Source organism: Pseudonaja textilis, chromosome 2 (assembly GCF_049901715.1).
Source record: "Pseudonaja textilis isolate UNSWEBS1 chromosome 2, rPseTex1.2, whole genome shotgun sequence".
In the NCBI taxonomy this organism is placed as follows: domain Eukaryota; kingdom Metazoa; phylum Chordata; class Lepidosauria; order Squamata; family Elapidae; genus Pseudonaja; species Pseudonaja textilis.
The window spans coordinates 23,688,520-23,708,508 of NC_141991.1; the positions used below are offsets into that span (position 1 = coordinate 23,688,520).

The window sequence follows — 19,989 nt, forward strand, 5'->3', positions numbered from 1 at the left end:
ATTCTCAGAGAAAGAAGCTCTTCCATGGTATATTTGCATTTTAAAGGTTCCCCCAAGAGAAGCAGAGAAATCGCCGGAGCGACTTCTCATGCTTATTGTTACAAACCACCAGTTCCAGAAGGTTTGCAGACACAAAGAACAACATCAAACTCTCTCCCTTGTCATTTTTCAGATGCCATATGCCAAGTGAGCCATGGAGCCCAGTATCCAGTCGCAGCTGGTGTGACATCCTGTAAGGGAAACTGTCACAAAGTTTGAGAATTTGTCAAATGAGATCCCATGTTCAGCAGCGAGGCTGCATTTGCCTTGTTGAGAAATCAGCTCCGGTTAAGGCCAAGTATCTAGTGACGGGAGCCGTCTGTTGAAATCCTTGAGACTGATGGAGTTCAGCGAGCATTAAAAATCACGTGTGGGAAAATACGGTAAGCTAAATGTTGGGAAGATTTGATCAACTCACAAGCACTCAAAATTGAGCGGTGGTGGAATTTTAGCTTTAATTTTTCTATTGCTGTTTGGAAATATTGATATTTTTGATCACAGAATTAAAACTCGGTTAATTTAACTTGCGTTCACGTTTGATAAAAATCACAATCATATAATGAGATTATTCTGCAATTATGTATTTCATAATTTCTATAACATTAAAAATCACCATTGTTTGAGATCTCAGGAGTCACATCCGAGGAAATCGAGGGCTGCACGTGGCTTGGGACCTCAGATTATGCCCTTGGGTTGTGAGGGTGATCAGAGAAAGGGTTTAGCACATCTTTTCACTTTTAGTACCATTTTCTATCTTTCATCTCAACATGGCATCTTTTGGAGAAATTAATCTCTTATGGCTTTAACAAATAGGACTGGATAGTGTATAATTTTCTGTCTCTAGTTTGCATGTGGGAAAGCCAGCCTGGTATCAGGCATCAGGCTAGAAACCAGATGACCATGGTTTCTTGTCCTGCCTTAGTCTCTCTCAGCCCAGCAGTGGGATCCCACCTGTTCCATCACCGGTTTGGTGATCCTGCGCGTGCACCTAATGCGCGTGTGCAGCTTTCCACACACAAGAGGAGGCCTGTAGTACCGAATCAGCTGAGAGGATAAAGAAAAGTGCAGGGGAGGTTGGGAGGGCCGATCCTGTGCTTTTCTCTTCTTTCTCCTCTCAGCTGATGGCGGGAGGCTTTTTCTCCTCCTCTCAGCTGATAGTCAAGAGGCTATTTTTACTACCAGTTCAGCCTAACCAGGCCGAACCGATAGCATACCACCACTGTCTCAACCCCAGGAAAAAGGCAATGGCAAACAGCTCCTGAAAATCTTGCCAAGAAAACTGCAAGCTTGCCTAGTCCAGTAGTCACCAGGACTCCACACTGACTAGAAACTAAAAAAAAAAAAGAGATAAATTAAGCATGTACAGCAATCCACTACAACAGTATTCCCAGAGAGTATCTACTACACCCAGAAGCAATCTGTCCTATTGAACAGATCTTCCCTTAGAAAAACTTTCCAGATGTTCAATCAAAATTCACTTTTTAAAAATAATTAAAACCTGTTCTTTCTTGCCCTGTCTTTTGAAGTCTAAAAGACATCCCAAAAATGCTCTTTCAGGAGGCAACTAGACTTTTCTTGTTTTTTCTTTGAAGACATTTCGCTTCTGATCCAAGAAGCTTCTTCAGCTCTGACAGGATGGTAGGGAATGGAAGGATTTAGATTCCTTGTAGACAGCTGGTCATTTGCATCCTTTTAGAGAGTCGTTGAGGTACTTGGAGGTTTATCTATGTCCTCAGGATCACCTGAGTAGTGCAAATCTTCCTGTAGTCTACAATTTATTCTCTGGAAATCCGTTCATACTCCCATATCATTTGAAGGGTGTTCATCCCAATGTGCATAGCTAAAAGTCTACAGAGATTCTCAGTCATCCAGGTCATGGTTGTCCCAAAGGTGCTTCTTTGAAGACATTTCGCTTCTCATCCAAAAAGCTTCCATTCCCCACCATCCAGTCAGAGCTGAAGAAGCTTCTTTGATGAGAAGTTGTTATGTCTCACCTGTATCCACAGGTGAGAATACAAAGTTCCAGAGTTCAAAATATTCAAAGAAGAACAAAACCAGACTTTAAAGAGTTAACAGTACTGTTTTCCAGTCCTTGGCAGTCTTCCCGGAATCTGTCTGGCAACTCAGAATTGTTCATAAATCACAACCGCCGCTTCAAACGTATCCTTTCGAATCCACAAAGCACTACTCACTTTTCGCTTTGCTCCAAGCAAAGATTGAGAGTCAGCACGCCTCCTTAAATCCCCTGTATGGGCGTGTCAGTCTCTCTAATCAATGTCTGGCTTGACGCCTCCCTTCAGATTGTGATTGACATTTCAATCTTCTCCTAGTTCTAGCGTCAAGCCAACATCTGTCAGTTTCCTCCTCGCTAGAAACCTCTGGCTCATTTTGTGGATCAGCTGCTGTCATGTACGAAGTCGAAGGTTCTGGAGAGGATTGTCTCTCCGACAATCTCTCATCCTCCTGGCTCACATCTGTGTCCTCTGATAATTCAGGCTCCACATTCACAGCAGGCTCAAACCTTCCATCTTCAGAAGCATCAGAGTCAAAACTCCCAGCAGGGTCAATCCTTCCAGTCACAAGAAGAAGTGAAATGTCTTCAAAGAAAAACAAGAAAAGTCCAGTTGCCTCCTGAAAAAACACCTTTGGACAATCATGACCTGGGAGATGACTGAGAATCTCCATGGACTTTAAGTCTAAAAGATCTGGTCTCTCTTCTACACAATAGCCATTCAGATGCTTGAAGGCAACCATTATGTCCCCCTCCCAATGTTTTTTCCTTCCCAGGCTAAATATATCTACACTCCAACCATTCCACATGAAACTTTTTGCCCCCAAGGCCTTTTATCTCTTCTGAACATGCTCTTAGTTGTCATTACCTTTCCTAAAGTGCTGCACACAGACCTGAATACGGTATTCTGGGTGTGAATTAGCCAAAACACAAGAGAAAGGAACAAGAATGACTTCTCTTGATCCTGACACTATACTTCTCTTGAAGCAACCTAAGACTACATTTGTTTTTGTTTTGCGGTTGCATCTCTCTGCTGACTCATTCCAACTTGGCATCCACTAAAACACCCAAATCACCTAATAGGTTCCCTTAGTGTTATATGCAGGCAGTCTACCACTTATGACCATATTTGAGACTGGAATTACAGTCATAAGTTGTGTCGATTATTAAGTAGGTCACCTTGATCGATTTTACAATCTTTTTATGGCAGCTGTTAAGTGACTCACCAATATGGTTAAGTGATTCAATTATCTGCACATGTGCATTTTTTTGCCAGAAAAATGAAAGTAAACTGGTTTCTGGAAATCAATGCCATAATTGTGGTCATGTGACTGCAAACACCGAGGGAGCGGAGGGAGGCTTGGCTGTTGAAATTTTGAATCTGGGTTGTAAATAGCCCCATTGTAGCTCTGAATGCAGTGGCAGATTAAGGCTCACTGGTGCCCTAAGCACTGACAAATCTTGGTGCCCTTCTCCTTTGTATATACTGTACAAACGAAGCCATATTCTCAACTTTGTGGTGTCCTCTTTGGGCCTGGTGCCCTAAGCACGTGTTTAGTCTGCTTAATAGTTAATACACCACTGTCTGAATGGTTGGTAAGTGACTCGTCTTACATCAAGGGTTACTAGTACTCATAGTTTTGACTTTTCCTACTCAAATGCAGGACACTATATTTGTTTCTGTTGAAATTCATTGTCCTGTATTCTCCCTATTGTTCTATTTTGTCAAAATTCCCTTGAATCTTGACATTATCCTCTAAGGCAGGGGTTCCCAACCTGGGGTGCTCCAGGGGGTGAGAGAAAAGTCCAGGCAAATAATAGGATATTGGCTATATGTTGGCATTTTTATTTATTATTTATTTTAGGGGGTGCGAGGTTCGAGTGAAATTTCTTTAGGGGTGCGGGGCGAAAAAAAGGTTGGGAACCACTGCTCTAAGGTGTTTATTATCCCCTTATTTTTTTTAAAAGAATGTTTTAACAAATAGCAGGAAGAAAAAAGAAACGACAATTGATTGAGGTACTTCTTTTTGAACACTGTATTTTTAAAGTAGAAAGATGCAATATATTTCTTTAAATGAATGGGGATAAAAAAAAGGACTAGGTGAAAAAAAAATTATGCAAGCATTCACAGATTAAATCCAGGACATATCTTTGATTTGGTGTAATTCAGTTCACATGTAAGGAATCTTTCATATTGCAAATAATAGGAACAAACTAAACAGGTGTGAAAGTCAGAAAAAGCTTTCTATGCACTGATAAAAATAGCAGAAATGGAAAGAAGAGACCAAAGTATTAAATGGTCCTTTCACGTGTTTCTCTGTTTGCCTTTGGAGCAGGGAGAATAGGATTTGCCAAGGCTCTCAAGCGCTGCCAAAGTTTGCGTTCTTTGTGGCGCTCCGTATCTCTTCACATATCTATGCCAACTCGTAATATTTTCCAGTCTCGGGATCAAAGTAGCAGTTTAGGCATGGGTCATACAAGAGAGTCAGAACTTCATCTTCTTCCTTCCCTTTGCCTTCACCTAAAGGGAAAGGCAAAACAACAGATGATATATGAAAGATTTGCTTTATCTGCAACAAGAAAGAAAGAAAAAGAAAGGAAGGAAGGAAAGAAACGAAAGAAGGAGTCAGGGAGGGAGGGAGGGAAGGAAGGAAGGAAAGGAAGGAAGGAAGAAGGGGGAAACCCAACTAGAATGTTTTAAAGTGAGACAATATGCTGTAGGAAATGACTCACAGCTGTACAGGTTGTCTTTGACTTATGATTGGTTGCTTAACAAACATTCAAAGTTACGATGGACCTCCCTGTCCGTCCCTATTTACAACTTGGGTCTGAAGTTCCGATGGCTGCCCTATTCAAAGTCATGTGCCTGAATGTTGGGCACTTGGGAACTGCCTGGTATTTATGGCTGTTGGCAGTGTCCAATGGTCATGCGATTGCATTTTATGACAGTTTTGCTTCAAAACTGGCATTTACTTCTGCTTTTCAGCAAAACCAGCCCACAGCGAACTACATGTGTGCTTAATGACCGTGGCATTGGCTTGATGACAGGCTCCATGATGGCTTTAAGTCGAGGACTGCCTGTACTCTATTCCAAAGGTCTATTGAATGCAGGAGTTTTTCTCTTAGAAGGGTCAGAGCAGATGCTCTGGGAAACTTACAAGCAAGCTCCTAGGAAATTGAAATATTAGAAGAGATTTCTTCACTACAAGAAATGTCAGCCAGTGGAATTATTCTTCATGAAACAGTATGTTTCGCTTCATTGGAAGAGTTTAAACAAAGATTAGATAGCCATCTGAGGTGAATTGGGCCGAGAAAGAGTGACTGGCACAAAGTCACCCAGCTGGCTTCTGTGCCTAGGGCGGGACTAGGACTCATGGTCTCCTTATTTCTATCTGGGACTCACTAAGCCAAACTCTTCTAAACGGTGGTGCCATTTGGTAAAAGAGCACTGCCTTTTTGTTCTGCCGTTCCTCATATCTATACTTTCTTTACTTAAAAAGACAACTTCAAAAAAAAAATCCCTTAAAAAACTAAGATAAACCAATGCTGTCAGGTATTTTTTATATCAGAGAGTTTGAACTGTAGACTAGTTCCTGGTTTAATTTATTTGGATTGGATTTTAAACCCCAATTAATCTTGAAAGTTTGAGATGGTTTCCAGAGCTGAAAAGTCTATAAAGTAATGAACAATTCTAAGCATAAATAGGCGATAAAGACTAATGTAAGCATTTTTCCGATACCTCATAAATTGGAAAATCATGCCTCCTCCAAATGTACAAGGAAGAAGAGCAACATTATAAGTGGAATTGTCCAAAAACCCATCATCCAATTTTTATTGGCCGATCAGGCTTTGGAGCACTATCATCCTCCATCTGCTCTTCTTGACCATCAACAACAGTCAAAGGGAAGCAATTGAAAGGTGGGCTGGGGATTAAAACTGGGAGCATAAAATTGGATACTACAACATGTGTAGAACTCCAGCACAGAGGTTGCTTTGCTATGTGAACTGTGTATGCATATTGGAGCACCATCATATTTGTATATATTGACTATGTGGCATTAAGCGGTGGTGGGATTCAAATAATTTAACAACTGGTTCCCCCAGGGTCAGGTTGGACATCACGGGAGGTGTGGCCCATCCCCGTCTTCCAGCTCCGCAATGACCAACCTGACCCTGGGCAAACTGGATGTTAAATTACCAACCCACCTGCTATCAAAGTGGATCCTGGGTGCTGTGCTGCAATGGAAAAATGGGAAATGGAGCAGCTGGCATGAGGGAAGGAGGAGGAGCAGGGAGAAAAGGGAAAGCGGCCTTCTCTTTCTTTCGTGCTGGCCATTCCTGAAGCACACTTTGATAGCTGTGTGTGTGTGTATGTGTGTGTGCAATTTAACAACTGGATCAGTTGAACCAGTGCGAACCAACTGAATCCCACCACTGCCATTAAGTCATTTTCAATTCCCAGTGACCACATAATTCTCCATAATGAGCCTGTTCTTAGCCATTGGAACCGAGTCTGTCCATTTGGCTACTGATTGTTGTCCTCTTTTTTTCTTTCCTTCCATCTTTCTATCATGGCTGACTCGCCACGTGCTCCTGTTCACAACCAGACAACAGAAACAGGGAGTGCGGGGGGAGGGAAAGTATTAGAATGCAAGGGAGGCTTGGGAAGGAATGAGCTGATGCAGCCCGGGACGAAAAATCAGGTCAAACACTGGGAACACTCTGGGCTGCTCAGAATGTTCCCAAAACAAAATGAATACAATTGATTTGTGGACAATGAATTGTGGGCAGGTCCAGGGGGAAAATTGGATTTTACCTATGCCTGTTTTTGCGCAAAAACTTAAGAACTGGCTTTGCTACTTCTGGGCCTATGTGGAATTATCAGTAAAGTTATACTCTTTGTAAAATAATGCCCCAGGAGTTTCTTTTGTTGCATTGACCAACGGGATGGTTGACACTTCCCCAAAATTAGAGCCTTTTCCAAACAGCCGGATCTTTATATGATGTGTCCAAAGTAGGATACTTAGAGCCCGGCCATTTGCGCCTCAGATGAGAACACTGGATTGATTTGTTCAATCATCCATTGATTGGTTTTCTTGGCTGTCCACAGCGCCTTCAGGAGTCTTCTCCAATGACAAAGTTCAAGGGAATCAATAATGTCCTTAATCTGCTTGTTTAAAAATCCAACTTTCATGTTCATAGAGGAGACCAGGGCATTTTACAGTCCTTGGGACACATTTTACCGTTCTTGGGACACATTTGGTTTATGGGCAGTCCCAGTCCTGCCTGCTGTGCTGGTAACAGGGAGGGTGTGTGTGCAGGATGTTGGCAGTGTCGGGGTAGGGCAGCAGTAGTGGGAGGTCAGTGAAGCGTCGGCAGAGAGGGCAAGGCATTTTGGGTGGAGGGTATGCAACAGCAGTGTTGGGAGCAGGGTGGCAGTAGCATTGGGGGTGGGGCAGCAGCGGTGCCATTCCACAACAGTCCCAATTTCTCATATGGCTCCTTAATTGCTCATCCCTGCCACAGAGCGTCACAGGAACACCATGGTTTGCATGATTCGGATCTCTGTAGGTAGAGGTACATCATGGCATTTTCCAAGGTCTTCATGGCTGCTTTACTGAGTGTTAGTCTGTGGCGTATTGTTTTGACTGTTTGTTCCTTTACTGTCGTTAGAGGATCCTAAAAGGCAGAAGTTCAATATCTTCATCGTCAATTCTAAGATGGTTTCTTCTACCTTTTGTAATGAGTTTGGTCTACTTTAAGCGCAGTGGTTAGAGTGCAGTTCTGCAGGCTTATTTCTGCTGACTGACGGCTGCCAGCAGTTTGGCAACTCAAATCTCACTAGGCTCAAGGTTGACTCAGCCTTCTATCTTTCCGAGCTGGGTAAAATGAGGATCCAGATTGTTGGGGGCAATAGGTATACTCTGTAAACTGCTTAGAGAAGGCTTAAAACACTGTGAAGCAGTATGTAAGTCTAAGCTATTGCTATTTATATTTAATTTTTAGTCCCATTTCTTCACTGTTCTCTTCACTGCAATATTTATATATATACAGTGTCCCAAAACATCCATGTGTAGTTATAAAAATATTAAAATGAGAGCAGCAATGTGGCAATGTTACCCACTGGATGAACAGAAAGTGAATAAAAAAGGGAAGAAAAAGAGCCTTAGTAGAGAAGATGACAAGCCTTCATTCTTGGACAAGATCTATCCGTTCCATTATTCAGTTCCCATCTGCAGCCAGCCAGATGTTTCCAAAAATTTACAAGGTGACAACCCTCTTGCATTCTTTTATCCCCATTAGTGGGGTGTTCGCTAGTATATTGATATTGCAGGTGGTGATTTCATTAAGCTATCATGGTTAAAGACTTTTGGTGGACCTATCTATACTTTTCAAGGACATCCGCAATCTTTTTAAAAACTTGTGTTGCTTTGCTATTAAATTACTCAATACTCTTTCTGTACTCTGCTCGCATTCAACAGCATATTGTCTAGCAAGGGCTCCCTGCTGAATTCTAATCCCTAGCACTGATTCAAATATCAAGAGTAAATAAATGCGAGGTACACACACACACACACAAACACACACACACACACACACACACACACACAGAGTATATGGTGGGTGATAATGTTTTCACCACTCTGCTCTAACATCTATTCTGGGTTGCATCATCAAGGCACATAGACAAACGTGACTAAGAAATTCTTCACTCACTTTGTATCTAGTGGTTCTCGGCATTTTCTAATGGAAAAAATTTGTTAAAGCGATGGCAAAGAGCTATGAGCTTACTTGACAAGAGTCTTTTTATAAAAGCTAAAAATAATGTGAATGATACCAAGCCATGATTCACAATTGCATGTGAACAGTTTTCTACATTTCATCCTTTCTTTTTGGCAAATACACAGTAACAATATTGTACGCTAAGCTTCTTCAGAGAAATGGCTTGTTAGGCTAACAGCAATGGGTTTTACAATGTATGAAATGTATTATTAGCTGGGAACCTAAAAGCTCTGGGTGATGTTAGATGAAGAATGCAGATGGTGCATAGATAACCCTACACTAAACACTCCATTGTTCCTTCCCTCTGGTCCTTTTAGGGGCTATGCTTTGTTTCATAACATATCTTTCATACTATCTCCATTTTTTAAAAAGGATATTGAAACAATTTCAGTGGCTGAACTGCCAAAAGACACTCCACACGCAGTATATCCTTGGGACATAAAGACTCTAAGAAGGCATTGCAAAGTGGCAGGTGACCATAACTTTTCTGCTCATCTCATTGTTTTTTGTACAACCCATGCAACCAGAACTAATACAGATTTAAGCCCATGCATTTTGTGTCAAGTGGCTCTGTGAGCCAAGCTCTACGAGTGAAGAGGAGGATTGATGAGGTTCTTAGATCACTGCACTTTTTGCAGCAAAAACTAGCCACCTGCTTGGGAACATTAAATGCATAAAGCTGCTCAAAGGAGACTTGTAAGATATTTGGGGGCTATAGGTGGTCCATATAGATGTCTATAAGTTTTTAAGAAGAGATCAGACAGCCATTTGTCTGAAATAGTATAGGGTCTCCCTGCCTGAGTTTGACTAGAAGACCTCCAAGGTTCCTTCCAACTCCTTTATTCTATTATAGCAAGGCAGCTCAAGCTTGATTGGCTCCAAAACATTATTATTTGGGGTATGGCCAGGGGTGGGATTCAACCAGGTAACAACCGGTTTGGTGATGCTGCGCACGCGCGGGGTGCATTTGAAAACAGCTCTAAAACTTACCTTCTACTGCAGCCCTGGTGAGTAAAACAGCTGAGGCACGGCAATCCGCTCTGCCGCGCCTATCAGCTGAGCTTCAAACAAAGGAAATATAGGACAGACTAGCAGAGGGGTGGATAGGCGGGGGCTAACTCATCGCGGGAACTATTGGTTCACCTGAACCAGTCCATACCGGCTGAATCCCACACCTGGGTATGGCTATTCTAACTACCAATTTATTTCTCTGTGAGATAGAAAGTGCTGATGATGGGGTTACTTAATGCCTATAGCTTGGGCCAGGGGTGGGATCCTACTGGTTCTGTCCACTTCTGTAGAACCGGTTGATCTGTAGAGCAGCAAACAGAGAGCATACATAGAACCGGTTCTATGTTTGTTGCTGTTTTGGCCCACCCGGGCTCTTACCTGACCTTTATTTCCTGTGTTTTCAACTGCAGCTGCTTTGTGCGACACAGCTGCAGTTGAAAAAGCAGGAAAAAAGGGCTTTTCCAACCGCTGTGCACTTGCATGCAGCGCTGCTCACCTGTCCGGGCAGCTCAGCAGGTCGTAAATTGCACTTGCAAGACTCGCGTGACTTGCGTGCGTGCGACGCAGAGCGACAGAACTGGTAGTTATACTGGTTGGATCCCATCCCTGGCTTGGGCCTATATGACTTTGGGAGAGTGCTAGAACACTTTCTTCTTTATGATTAACTCATTAACAGAGCTTTGTTACTTAAAGAGAAATGTCTTATTATGGGAGTGTTGTTAGGGAACTTTGCGCATTAAAACGCTATATAAGAAAGGCAAGTGATCTAATATTCTCCAGATGCTGTGAACATCAGTTCTAATCTGCCCCAGTCATATGGCCAATGGCAAGAGATTATTAGAACTATAATTCCAGCCATCTGGAGATACTTCATTGCCAGCCGTGGTACATTAAGAGCCATCTTCTTTTCTCAATTTTTTTTTTTGGGGGGGGGGCTTATTTTAATTTATTGATTAGAGAAAAATGGAGCATTTGTCACAATTATCAATTATCACAAGTATCAATCTGAAACGCCTTTTGAAAGCCCAAACTGATGTGATTGTTCTGGGGTTTGCATGTAAATTCTAATTGCTAAATAAATATTTTACTTTTTTTTAAATTGGATGTCTGAATGCTAAACTCTCTGTAACACAAATTATACCTCATTTTATTGCTTTGATAATTGGATGATATTAGGGGCCAAGTTGTCATCATCATGCTCCTTCTCCTTGTAAGTAGATGACAACAAATAAAACTGACTTTTCAGAGACAGGAGAACTCCTCCTCTCACACTCCCCTAATGCATATTACTGAAGTATGGGAGTTGATCCAAGGCTACTTTCCATCACATGTTGATCAGTGTCTGAAAAAACTGAAAAATCTATCATCTATTAAACTAAAGGCAATCCAGCATGTATCCACTAAGCCACCGTTGTGTTACACTGCATAATAAAGGCAACTGACAGACTACCTTTACTTTTGCTTGGGGGAATAATTGAAAGGGTGCAAAGCAGAGGTGGTATTCAGCAGGTTCTGACCAGTTCTGGAGAACCGGTAGCAGAAATTTTGAGTAGTTTGGAGAACCGGCAAATACCCCCTCTGACTGGAGATTTTACAGTATCCTTCCTCTGCCATGCCCACCAAGTCACGCCCATAGAACCGGTAGTAAAAAAATTTGAATCCCACCACTGGTGCAAAGGATTTACAGAATCAAGTCATCGTCACTGGGTGTTAGGAAACACTGAATCAGAAAATGGTACCAACCATCTAACAATGCCATTTGATACAGAGAATTCTAATTCAACATACATTCAGGAAAGGATTGAGGGAACTGCAGCCTAAGGAATAAAACAAAATTATCTTACAAAGCTAGGTTGCATTTGGCTACTGCATTACAAGAGCAAATGGCAGGATAAAGAAATCACTACTTGTTCCATTCATGCAAGCTCAGAAGTATTAAAGTGGCCTTTGCTTTGGGAATAAACCTGACTATCTGGATTTGGGATTCTGTTTGAGAAAGACGGCTCCTTGGTATGAAATAAAACTAAAAGAACATGACACATATTTGAAAAGGGGATTGGTTTTTAAAAAGAACGTTATTCATTCCTTCTCCCATGACTGCATTCCTTCAAGGCCTAAAAGATCTATTGAGGAAAAAAACAAATACTTCACAAACAGTCAAGAAGCTATAAAAGAGAGAGAGAGAAAAAAACCTAGGCCTTTTGTATATTCACAATGAATTATGTCTCAAATAAAAGATACCACAGAATTCTTTTACTAGCAATAAACAAAACTGGTTGTTTTAGGATTTCATTAGAGTAGCATATAAAAATCGACAGGGATATTCTGTCCAGTAGTAAATAATCATGGGTTTTTATGACTGATTTTGTTATTTTCAAACTTGTCTTTTTGTGATTCAGGATGTTACACACTTTCAAGTAGCAACTGTTGTTTGAAGCACTGTTTCTCCTATGGCTACAATCCCCATTATTGGTCCAAATAAAAATGTGATTTTGTTAGGAGACACAGGATTGCTTTGGACTAAAAGATCACAACATTTCATATAAAAAAAAATCTGCTCTTTGCTCCCTACCCCTCATATATATACAAGTAGTCCTTGAGTTACAACCATTTGTTTAGTGACCGTTCCAAGTTACAATGGCACTTTTCAGGCTTATGACTGTTTTTCACACTTATGACCAGCGGTGGCTTCAAAAAATTTAGCAATCAGTTCTGCCTGGTTGCTGGGTGGGTGTGGCCATGGTGGATGTAGTCTAGTCGGCCTCCTGTACCACAGTGGGGGGGCATTTTTGCCCTCCCTGGGCTCCGAAGGCCCTCTAGAGGCCAAAACAGGCTCGTTTCTGGCCTTCCTGAACTTCCAGGAGGCCCATTTTTCACCCTCCCCGGGCTCTGGAGGCTTTCCTCAAGCCTCCGGGAGGGGGAAAATGGCTTTCCCGAGCTCTGGAGGTCCGTTTCTGGTCACCCAGAGCCTCTGGGAGGCCTGTTTTTTACCTTCCCCAAGCCTCCATGCGAGCCCTGAACTTACCTGGGATCCAAAATGGGCCGTATGGAGATTCCTGGAAGGGACGGGGTGGACGGGGCCAGCCAGAGGTGGGATTTGCCAGTTCACTGAACCAGCCATAACATTAGCTATCTGTTAGCTACAGGTTCGTCTGAACTGGGGAGAACCAGTAGCAGCCCACCCCTGCTTACAACCATTGTAGCATCTCCACAGTCACATGATCAAAATTCGGGCACTTGGCAACTAGCATGTGTTTATGACAGTTGCAGTGTCAAAAATCATATCATACGATCACTATTTGTAACCTTCCCAGCTGGCTTCCGGCACACAAATTCAAGTGTGTGTGTGTGGAATCCAGGTGTTTCACTTAACAACTGCAGTGATTTGCTTAACAATGATGGCAAACATGTCATAAAATGAGGCATAATTCATTTAACAACTTTCTTGCTTAGCTCCAGAAATTTTGGGCTCCAATTGCAGTAGTAAGTTGTTGTATCTCTGCTGCATTATTCAGGGTGGAAGAAAGTCAGTTGGCTGTCAGAAATTCCTGCTGATTTATTTCTTGTATGCCTTTATTTTTATTTTTTCATTTGTTGTTATTGTTTTTTTCTCAGGTTTTATGATACTAACTTGTAGTGCTGGCATTTTTTTTTAAAAAAAGAACAACTATACAATATGGAAGCCACCAAGAGTCATTTTAAAACTATGGCAGAGCAGAATTCTAATCAATTAATAAATTCAGGAAACGTCTCTGGATAGAACTGCAAATCACTTTTTAATATGGAATAGTTGAATAGAATCTTCCATGCAATTTTCTTGGCTTTTAAGATTTCTGAGAACTGCAGCAGAGCTTCAGAGAAAATGGAATTTTCATTAAATTAATATTAAAGGTTTTCTCAGTTCCGCATTTGAAATAATTATTTACTAGGTGTTTGAATACAAAATTACAATGATAATTAAAGTGGCATGTTTAGCATCTGTAACATTATGTACAAAAGTAATGCCTGATCTTGAAAGTTATTCTGCTGTTATACCATATTGTATATTTACATCTTTCTGAAAAAACTCCGTTTTACATGGCATGATCTGTGTTAAGGAATCCATTATTAAATTTCCTTCACTCCTACAATAACTAAAGTACAGTCAAATCTTGATTTTATGGAGTCCTTTCAGCAAATATCTGATTTAATGGAAAAAACTGACTTCAAACTTTGTCCTCCAAATATGGAAGAGTCTGTTTTATGGCAAAGTAATATGGACAGTTCACATAAATAACAAAACATGCATGTTTTTCATAAATAATATATTAACTGCATGTAAATTACATTAATTTGGGGAATTATATAAATCGGGTTTAACGGACAATTAGATTTAACGGACAGTTCTTCCTCCACATATTTGCTGCTTGTAAATACACAGTAAGCTCTCATAGGGAACTGTGAAAATGATAGGAATCCTTGGTGGATTGTAGGGTGCAAAAGGTGAGAAAGGAGAACAGAAGTGGAATTCTTAAGCAAATGCAAACAATTTAAGATTTCATTCATGGCAGAATTGCTTCATTCTTTTCTACGAAACAGACAGTAGAGTTTTCTTTCTCATTAGGTATAATATGCAAGAACAGAACAATGTGGTATTGGTGGATTCCTATGTAGGAATGCTAAAAGAAGGATTATCTGAGGTATTTGGGAAGGCACAAATTATATACTAATAGAGGACAAGATATGTAACTCAGGGATGAACTATGAAGTCCTTCGTGCTCTCTGAGCATAGGTTTTTTCCTGTAAGTGTTTCATTACCCAACTAGGTAACATCATCTGTGCAATAAGGAATGGGATTTCCTTAATGTCATAATACAGGCACAGGTTTAACCATAGTTTCAACTGGGAAATTTGAGCATCCTAGATCAAGCTAAATCCAAAAATTCCTGGAATTCCGGGAAGCCTGGCACTCAGCCAACAACAGGCACATAGAAATAAAGAACAATTATGTAACATTTATTCAAAAGAGATAATAGAAAAGTTAAAAGGGAAAAAGGCTAGAACCTCTCTGGCCAGCAATTAACACTCAGAGACAAGCAGAGATTTATACCTGGATTAACACTAGACAATCAAGCAGTAAACAACAGTCCTATTAAGGAACTATCAAAGATAAAACATCACACCTATCAACACCAACAGGATAAACTCCTATATATAAACAGAGAGCAAAGTCCTCTCCCTTTCAGTACTGAAGATGTTAGCTAGCTGAGTAATGAAATGTCTGCACAAAAATAGCTAAATTCAGAGAGCATCAAGGACTCCACAATTTGTATACTACCTGGTATGTGGAAGAGTTAATGGCATGTTTGTTGCAGTTTCTAGTATCCTTTTGCTCTCACTTCAATTCAGTGGCAATTTTTCCACTCATTTGCCACTCATTCTCACCTTGGGCACTTATGTTTGCTGAAGCTTTGGTATATTCTGCCACCTGTTGGCTAGGAGGAATGATAGGAGGGCTGAAGACTTGTAGCCAATCCCTGAAAAACACAATTTAAGCCATCATATTTCTGAGGAAAGCACAGATTAGTTTATGAATTATTCAATGCAAGTTGGCACAACATAACAGGTCCTTCTCTCCTTCTCCTCTATGACTTCTGCTTTTTTCATAACTTGTTTCAACTTCATAAGTCTAAAAACATGATGTACTACCAAAATTTATATATATTTATATATAAAAGCTTTCTCATCATGGGCAGGCAAGGGTGGCCCGCTGTAAATCTGCTTTATATTTGGCAGACTAGCAATTTATAATCCTGTACTGTGAAATACTTCATAATCAATAAATTTTATTATACACACTGCATTACCTGTTGCAATGTATGGAAGGATGGTAGTGTCTTAGGATGAGAAGCATAAATACACATTTATGAGACTTATGAGTACTCCATAAAAATGTTCTTAGCGGGGCATATTTAAAAATATCTGCAAACAACTAAGACCTTTATGCATATGTGTATGCAGGAATTCAAATGAACACAAAGAGTGATATATAAAAAGTCAAAAGTCTACACAACAGCTCAATTCATACAAGTCATATGGAAGGAATTACAATATGATACTAAAGCATACGACACTATAAAGTGTTTTCTATAATTTGTTTCTAACTCATTATGAAAAGGATGAAAGAAGAATGATAGAAACTAAGGTACAATGATAGATAGTGAAGAAAAATGTGACAGTAATGGTTCAGGTGTCAAAGGAGGAAATCCAACTGAGATGATCCAAATCTTGATATTTCTGGAAGAATACTATCCAAAGTTGTGATAAAAAAAACCATTTATCAAGAAAACCATCAAGACAGAGCAGATTCAAATGATCATTTTATTACTGCAAAGCTAGCAAGTTCATCATGCCATTGGTCTCTTGCACCCAGAAGTGCCAAGAACAAGAATCAGGTCACAGAAATGTTATGTAGTAAGACGGAAATTTGTACACACTGGGAGAAGACTGCAAATAAAGAAGGAATTGTTTTACAACCAATAAAGAAAAACATAACCACAAGTACAGTAGAACCTCTGGTCATGAACACTTCTGACCACGACCAAATCGGGTTCCGACCAAAAAATTAACACCCCACCCCCTCGTGGCTGATTCCCCCTTCCATGGCATTTTTTTGTAAGTGCCAATTTTCCAAAGTTAGATTCAGGTCATAAATTATGCTCGTGACCAGAGGTTCTACTGTATGAGGTATCTTTATCTTGTAGTCATTTACTCCTAGATATTAGAAGAGGAGAGTTGTGCTAGCTGATGTCTTTTAATCAAATTCATTCGTTGGAAAGGGTACAATTTGACATCACTAGAGATGCAACATAGCAGCTTTGATGTATAAGTGGAGTCCAAACTCTTTTTATTCTAAAAACCTGACCCTGTATTTACAGCAGAAAGAGATAAGACACTATGGCAGTCCTGCCTTCTCTAAAGATGTCCGATGATTGATTGGAACACACACAAACACAAAAACCTGTAAAAGCACAGGGAGAGAGAGCTTGCAAGCATTTTTATCAAATGAAACCTAAGTCATTCTCCTCTCCCTGTAAAACGATTGCCAGTTCACTACATGATAGTAGCATTGGAAAGAATTAGGGGTCCCTCCTAATGGATCAATCCATCAATAAAAAGAGCATTACAACATCTTCTCAGCACTTTGGGACAGTGTCTGACCTGATCCATCTAGAAAGACAACTTGAAGAAAGTGGCTGTTTGAAAAAACAGCCACTTTTCCTGTAGGAAAATCAGATTCTTAATCATAAAAATATATACAGGCCTTTTTTTGACAACCTTGGAAAGAAAAAAAAAGCATCAAGTGATGTTTCCCATCTCTCAAATTTCTTTATTTTATGAAATACTTTATGAAATAACAACAACAATGGGGGTCACAAGCAAGTGCTTTCTGAAACTGCTAACAAAAATAACTAATCTAAACAAAGGCAATCAAAAAAGCATCAAATATGAAGGAGCACCAAAACAGCACTACTGTGATAAATTAATACTTTAGTTCAATTTATATTCCTCCCATAGCTGCCATTTTGTGAGTAGGCAATCCCCCATTCATATTTCTATTTGTGTCCACAAACTCTCAAGATTCCAGATGTGCCTCCAAGCACAAAAACGCCAGAAATGTGATTGAGATAATGTTCCACCCCATAACACAATGCCACACCATGAATGGGATTAAAGAAAAACCGAAAGTACACATATAGATTCGGTGAAACCAGGCTTAATAGCAGTAACTGTGAGAGGGATCTTAGAGTCTTAGTGGACAACCAGCTAAATATGAGCCAGCAGTGTGTAGCAGCAGCCAAAAAGCCAATGCAATCCTAAATTGCATTAACAGAGGGATACAATCAAGATCAAGTGAGGTACTAATACTACTCTATAAAGCCTTAGTAAGACCACACCTAGAGTGCTGCATCCAGTTTTGGTCACCACACTATAAAAAGATGTTGAAACTCTAGAAAAAGTACAGAGAAGAGCAACCAGGATGATTAGGCGACTGGAGACTAAAACATATGAAGAACAGTTACAGGAACTGGGCTTGGCTAGTCTAGTGAAGAGAAGGACCAGGAGAGACATGATAGCAGTCTTCCAATATTTGAGGGATTACCACAGAGGGGAAGGGGTCAAATATTTTCTAAAGCACCTGAAGGCCAGACAAGGAATAATGGATGGAAACTGAACAAGGAGAGATTTAACCTGGATATAAGGAGAAACTTTCTGACAGTGAGAACAATCAACCAATGGAACAGCTTGCCCTTGGAAGTTGTGGGAGTGGCATCATTTGAGACTTTCAAGAAGAGATTGGACTGCCATTTGTCAGAAATGGTGGTAGGGTCTCCTGCTTGGGCGGGGGGGTTGGATTAGATCAGTGGTTGCCAACTGGTAGACCATGGCCCACCAGTCGGCCGTGAGAAAATTTTGGTGAGCCGCAGAGAAATCTCACCCCCAGAGCACCCCCCAAAAGCAATTAATCCAGGCTGCGCAGAAACACAAGGCTGCGCCGCCCACATACCCCGTGGGGAACCCTCCCCTCCTTACCTGGTAAACTTGCCTGATAAATTGCTATTTCCGACCATCATCTGTTGTGCTGTGCTAGGAGATTTAGATTAGTTAGGAAGCAGGAAATGGTTGGATTTCTTGCTTTCTAGCTAGTCTTTAGATCTTCGGCTCAGCACAGCCAAACCTCCCTTAGGACTGAAGTTTTGCTTGCAAGCAAATTCAGTGCAGACTCACGGCAAGCAAATTTGAGAGACTGAGCTAGCCGATGGCAGATAGATCACTGAATGATTCTGTGAGCAACTCAATCTGCCTGCTTTGCCTGATTTTGGGTAAAAGTTGCTCTTTTTTAAAATAAAAAATTCAATATTTACATGCATGGTGTGTTGTGAGCTCATTTTTTGAGTTTGCTTGCTAGCAAATTTTATGTGACAGACTGAGCTAGCTAATGGCAGATAGACAGATCTCTGAATGAATCTGTTATTCTGTGAGCAACTCAATCTGCCTGCTTTGCCTGATTTTGGGTAAAAGTTGGTCTTTTGTTATAAAAAATTCAATATTTATATAAATATTTATAATATTTATATACAAGTCATGCCCAGCCAGTCACATGACCAAGCCACACCTACAAATTAGGCCACACCCACAGAACTGGTTAGTGGTCCCTGGGATCTAAAATTATGAGTTTGGTGGTCCCTGAGGTCCAAAAGGTTGGCGCCCCCTGGATTAGATGACCTATAAGGTCCCTTCCAACTCTGTTAATCTGTTAAAAATATGAGTGCTTAGCAGTGAGAGAAAACTACGGATTGGAAATAAATCTGAAAGCAAGTTCAAGTTGTTAGGAAGAGGAAGTCTTCTCGTGCTGAGTTCTCCTTTCCTCAGGACTGAGGAAAGGTGATTAATAGTACTAAGTTAAATTGAATGGAGGGAGCTCAGCTGGGACACTATTCAAGAATTATTAAGAATTGTTTTAATAGATTATGTGGGGTGGGAGGAGGTTCTTGCCAATTCTCTTTGCCAGAATTTATTTATATTTATTTATTAAATTTATATGCCACCAATCTCACCATCCAAAGTGACTTCCATTTATGGCCAATATGGCTGCAAATTGTTTTGAAATAGACATTGAAACTGGGATGTCGGAAACCAAATCAAGATATATTCCGTTTTTTCTTATAATAAAATCAAACTACATACACTTATCGCAAAATTTCCCTTCTTTAAAACAAAATCCAAAATCCAAAAAATAGCTTCTGAGGCTGCATACTTTGATGTGTGTCCAGTGTAAGCACCTTAATCTTATTTCTCCATCATTTCCCATATTCAGATTGGGTGCCTTTAAGCTTTAACGGTCCCACGAGTGGAATAAGAAGAGTAAAGCATTTGAGACAGGCAATATAGAGGATGAAAACAAAACATATGGAAGGTTTAATGAATTCTCAAACAATCCTTCTCCACACACTTAAATATTCAAAAGAAGATAACTTGGATTTTAGGTTACCCCTCCCAATCTCCAATAATGTTAGCAGAATTTGGCTTAAACCTCCTGTCACCACCACAGGAATAAAGTAATCCAGCATCATTTTCATGACTGCACAGAGAAAATTACAGAA

At 40.4% G+C, this 19,989-nt stretch overlaps 1 protein-coding gene across 2 annotated transcripts in view; it reads right to left on the reverse strand.

Moving 5' to 3' along the window:
- Positions 1 to 4,071: 4,071 nt before the first annotated feature.
- CFAP20DC (CFAP20 domain containing) overlaps positions 4,072 to 19,989 on the reverse strand; it is a 155,985-nt gene continuing 140,067 nt past the window's right edge. For both annotated transcript variants that reach the window (XM_087923569.1, XM_087923570.1), the window contains exons 14-15: positions 15,269 to 15,360; positions 4,072 to 4,571 (exon numbers count right to left, since the gene is read on the reverse strand). In XM_087923569.1, coding sequence (XP_087779695.1) covers positions 4,465 to 4,571; positions 15,269 to 15,360 — 199 coding nt within the window. In that variant the 3' untranslated portion in view covers positions 4,072 to 4,464. The remainder of the gene's footprint in view (positions 4,572 to 15,268; positions 15,361 to 19,989) is intronic.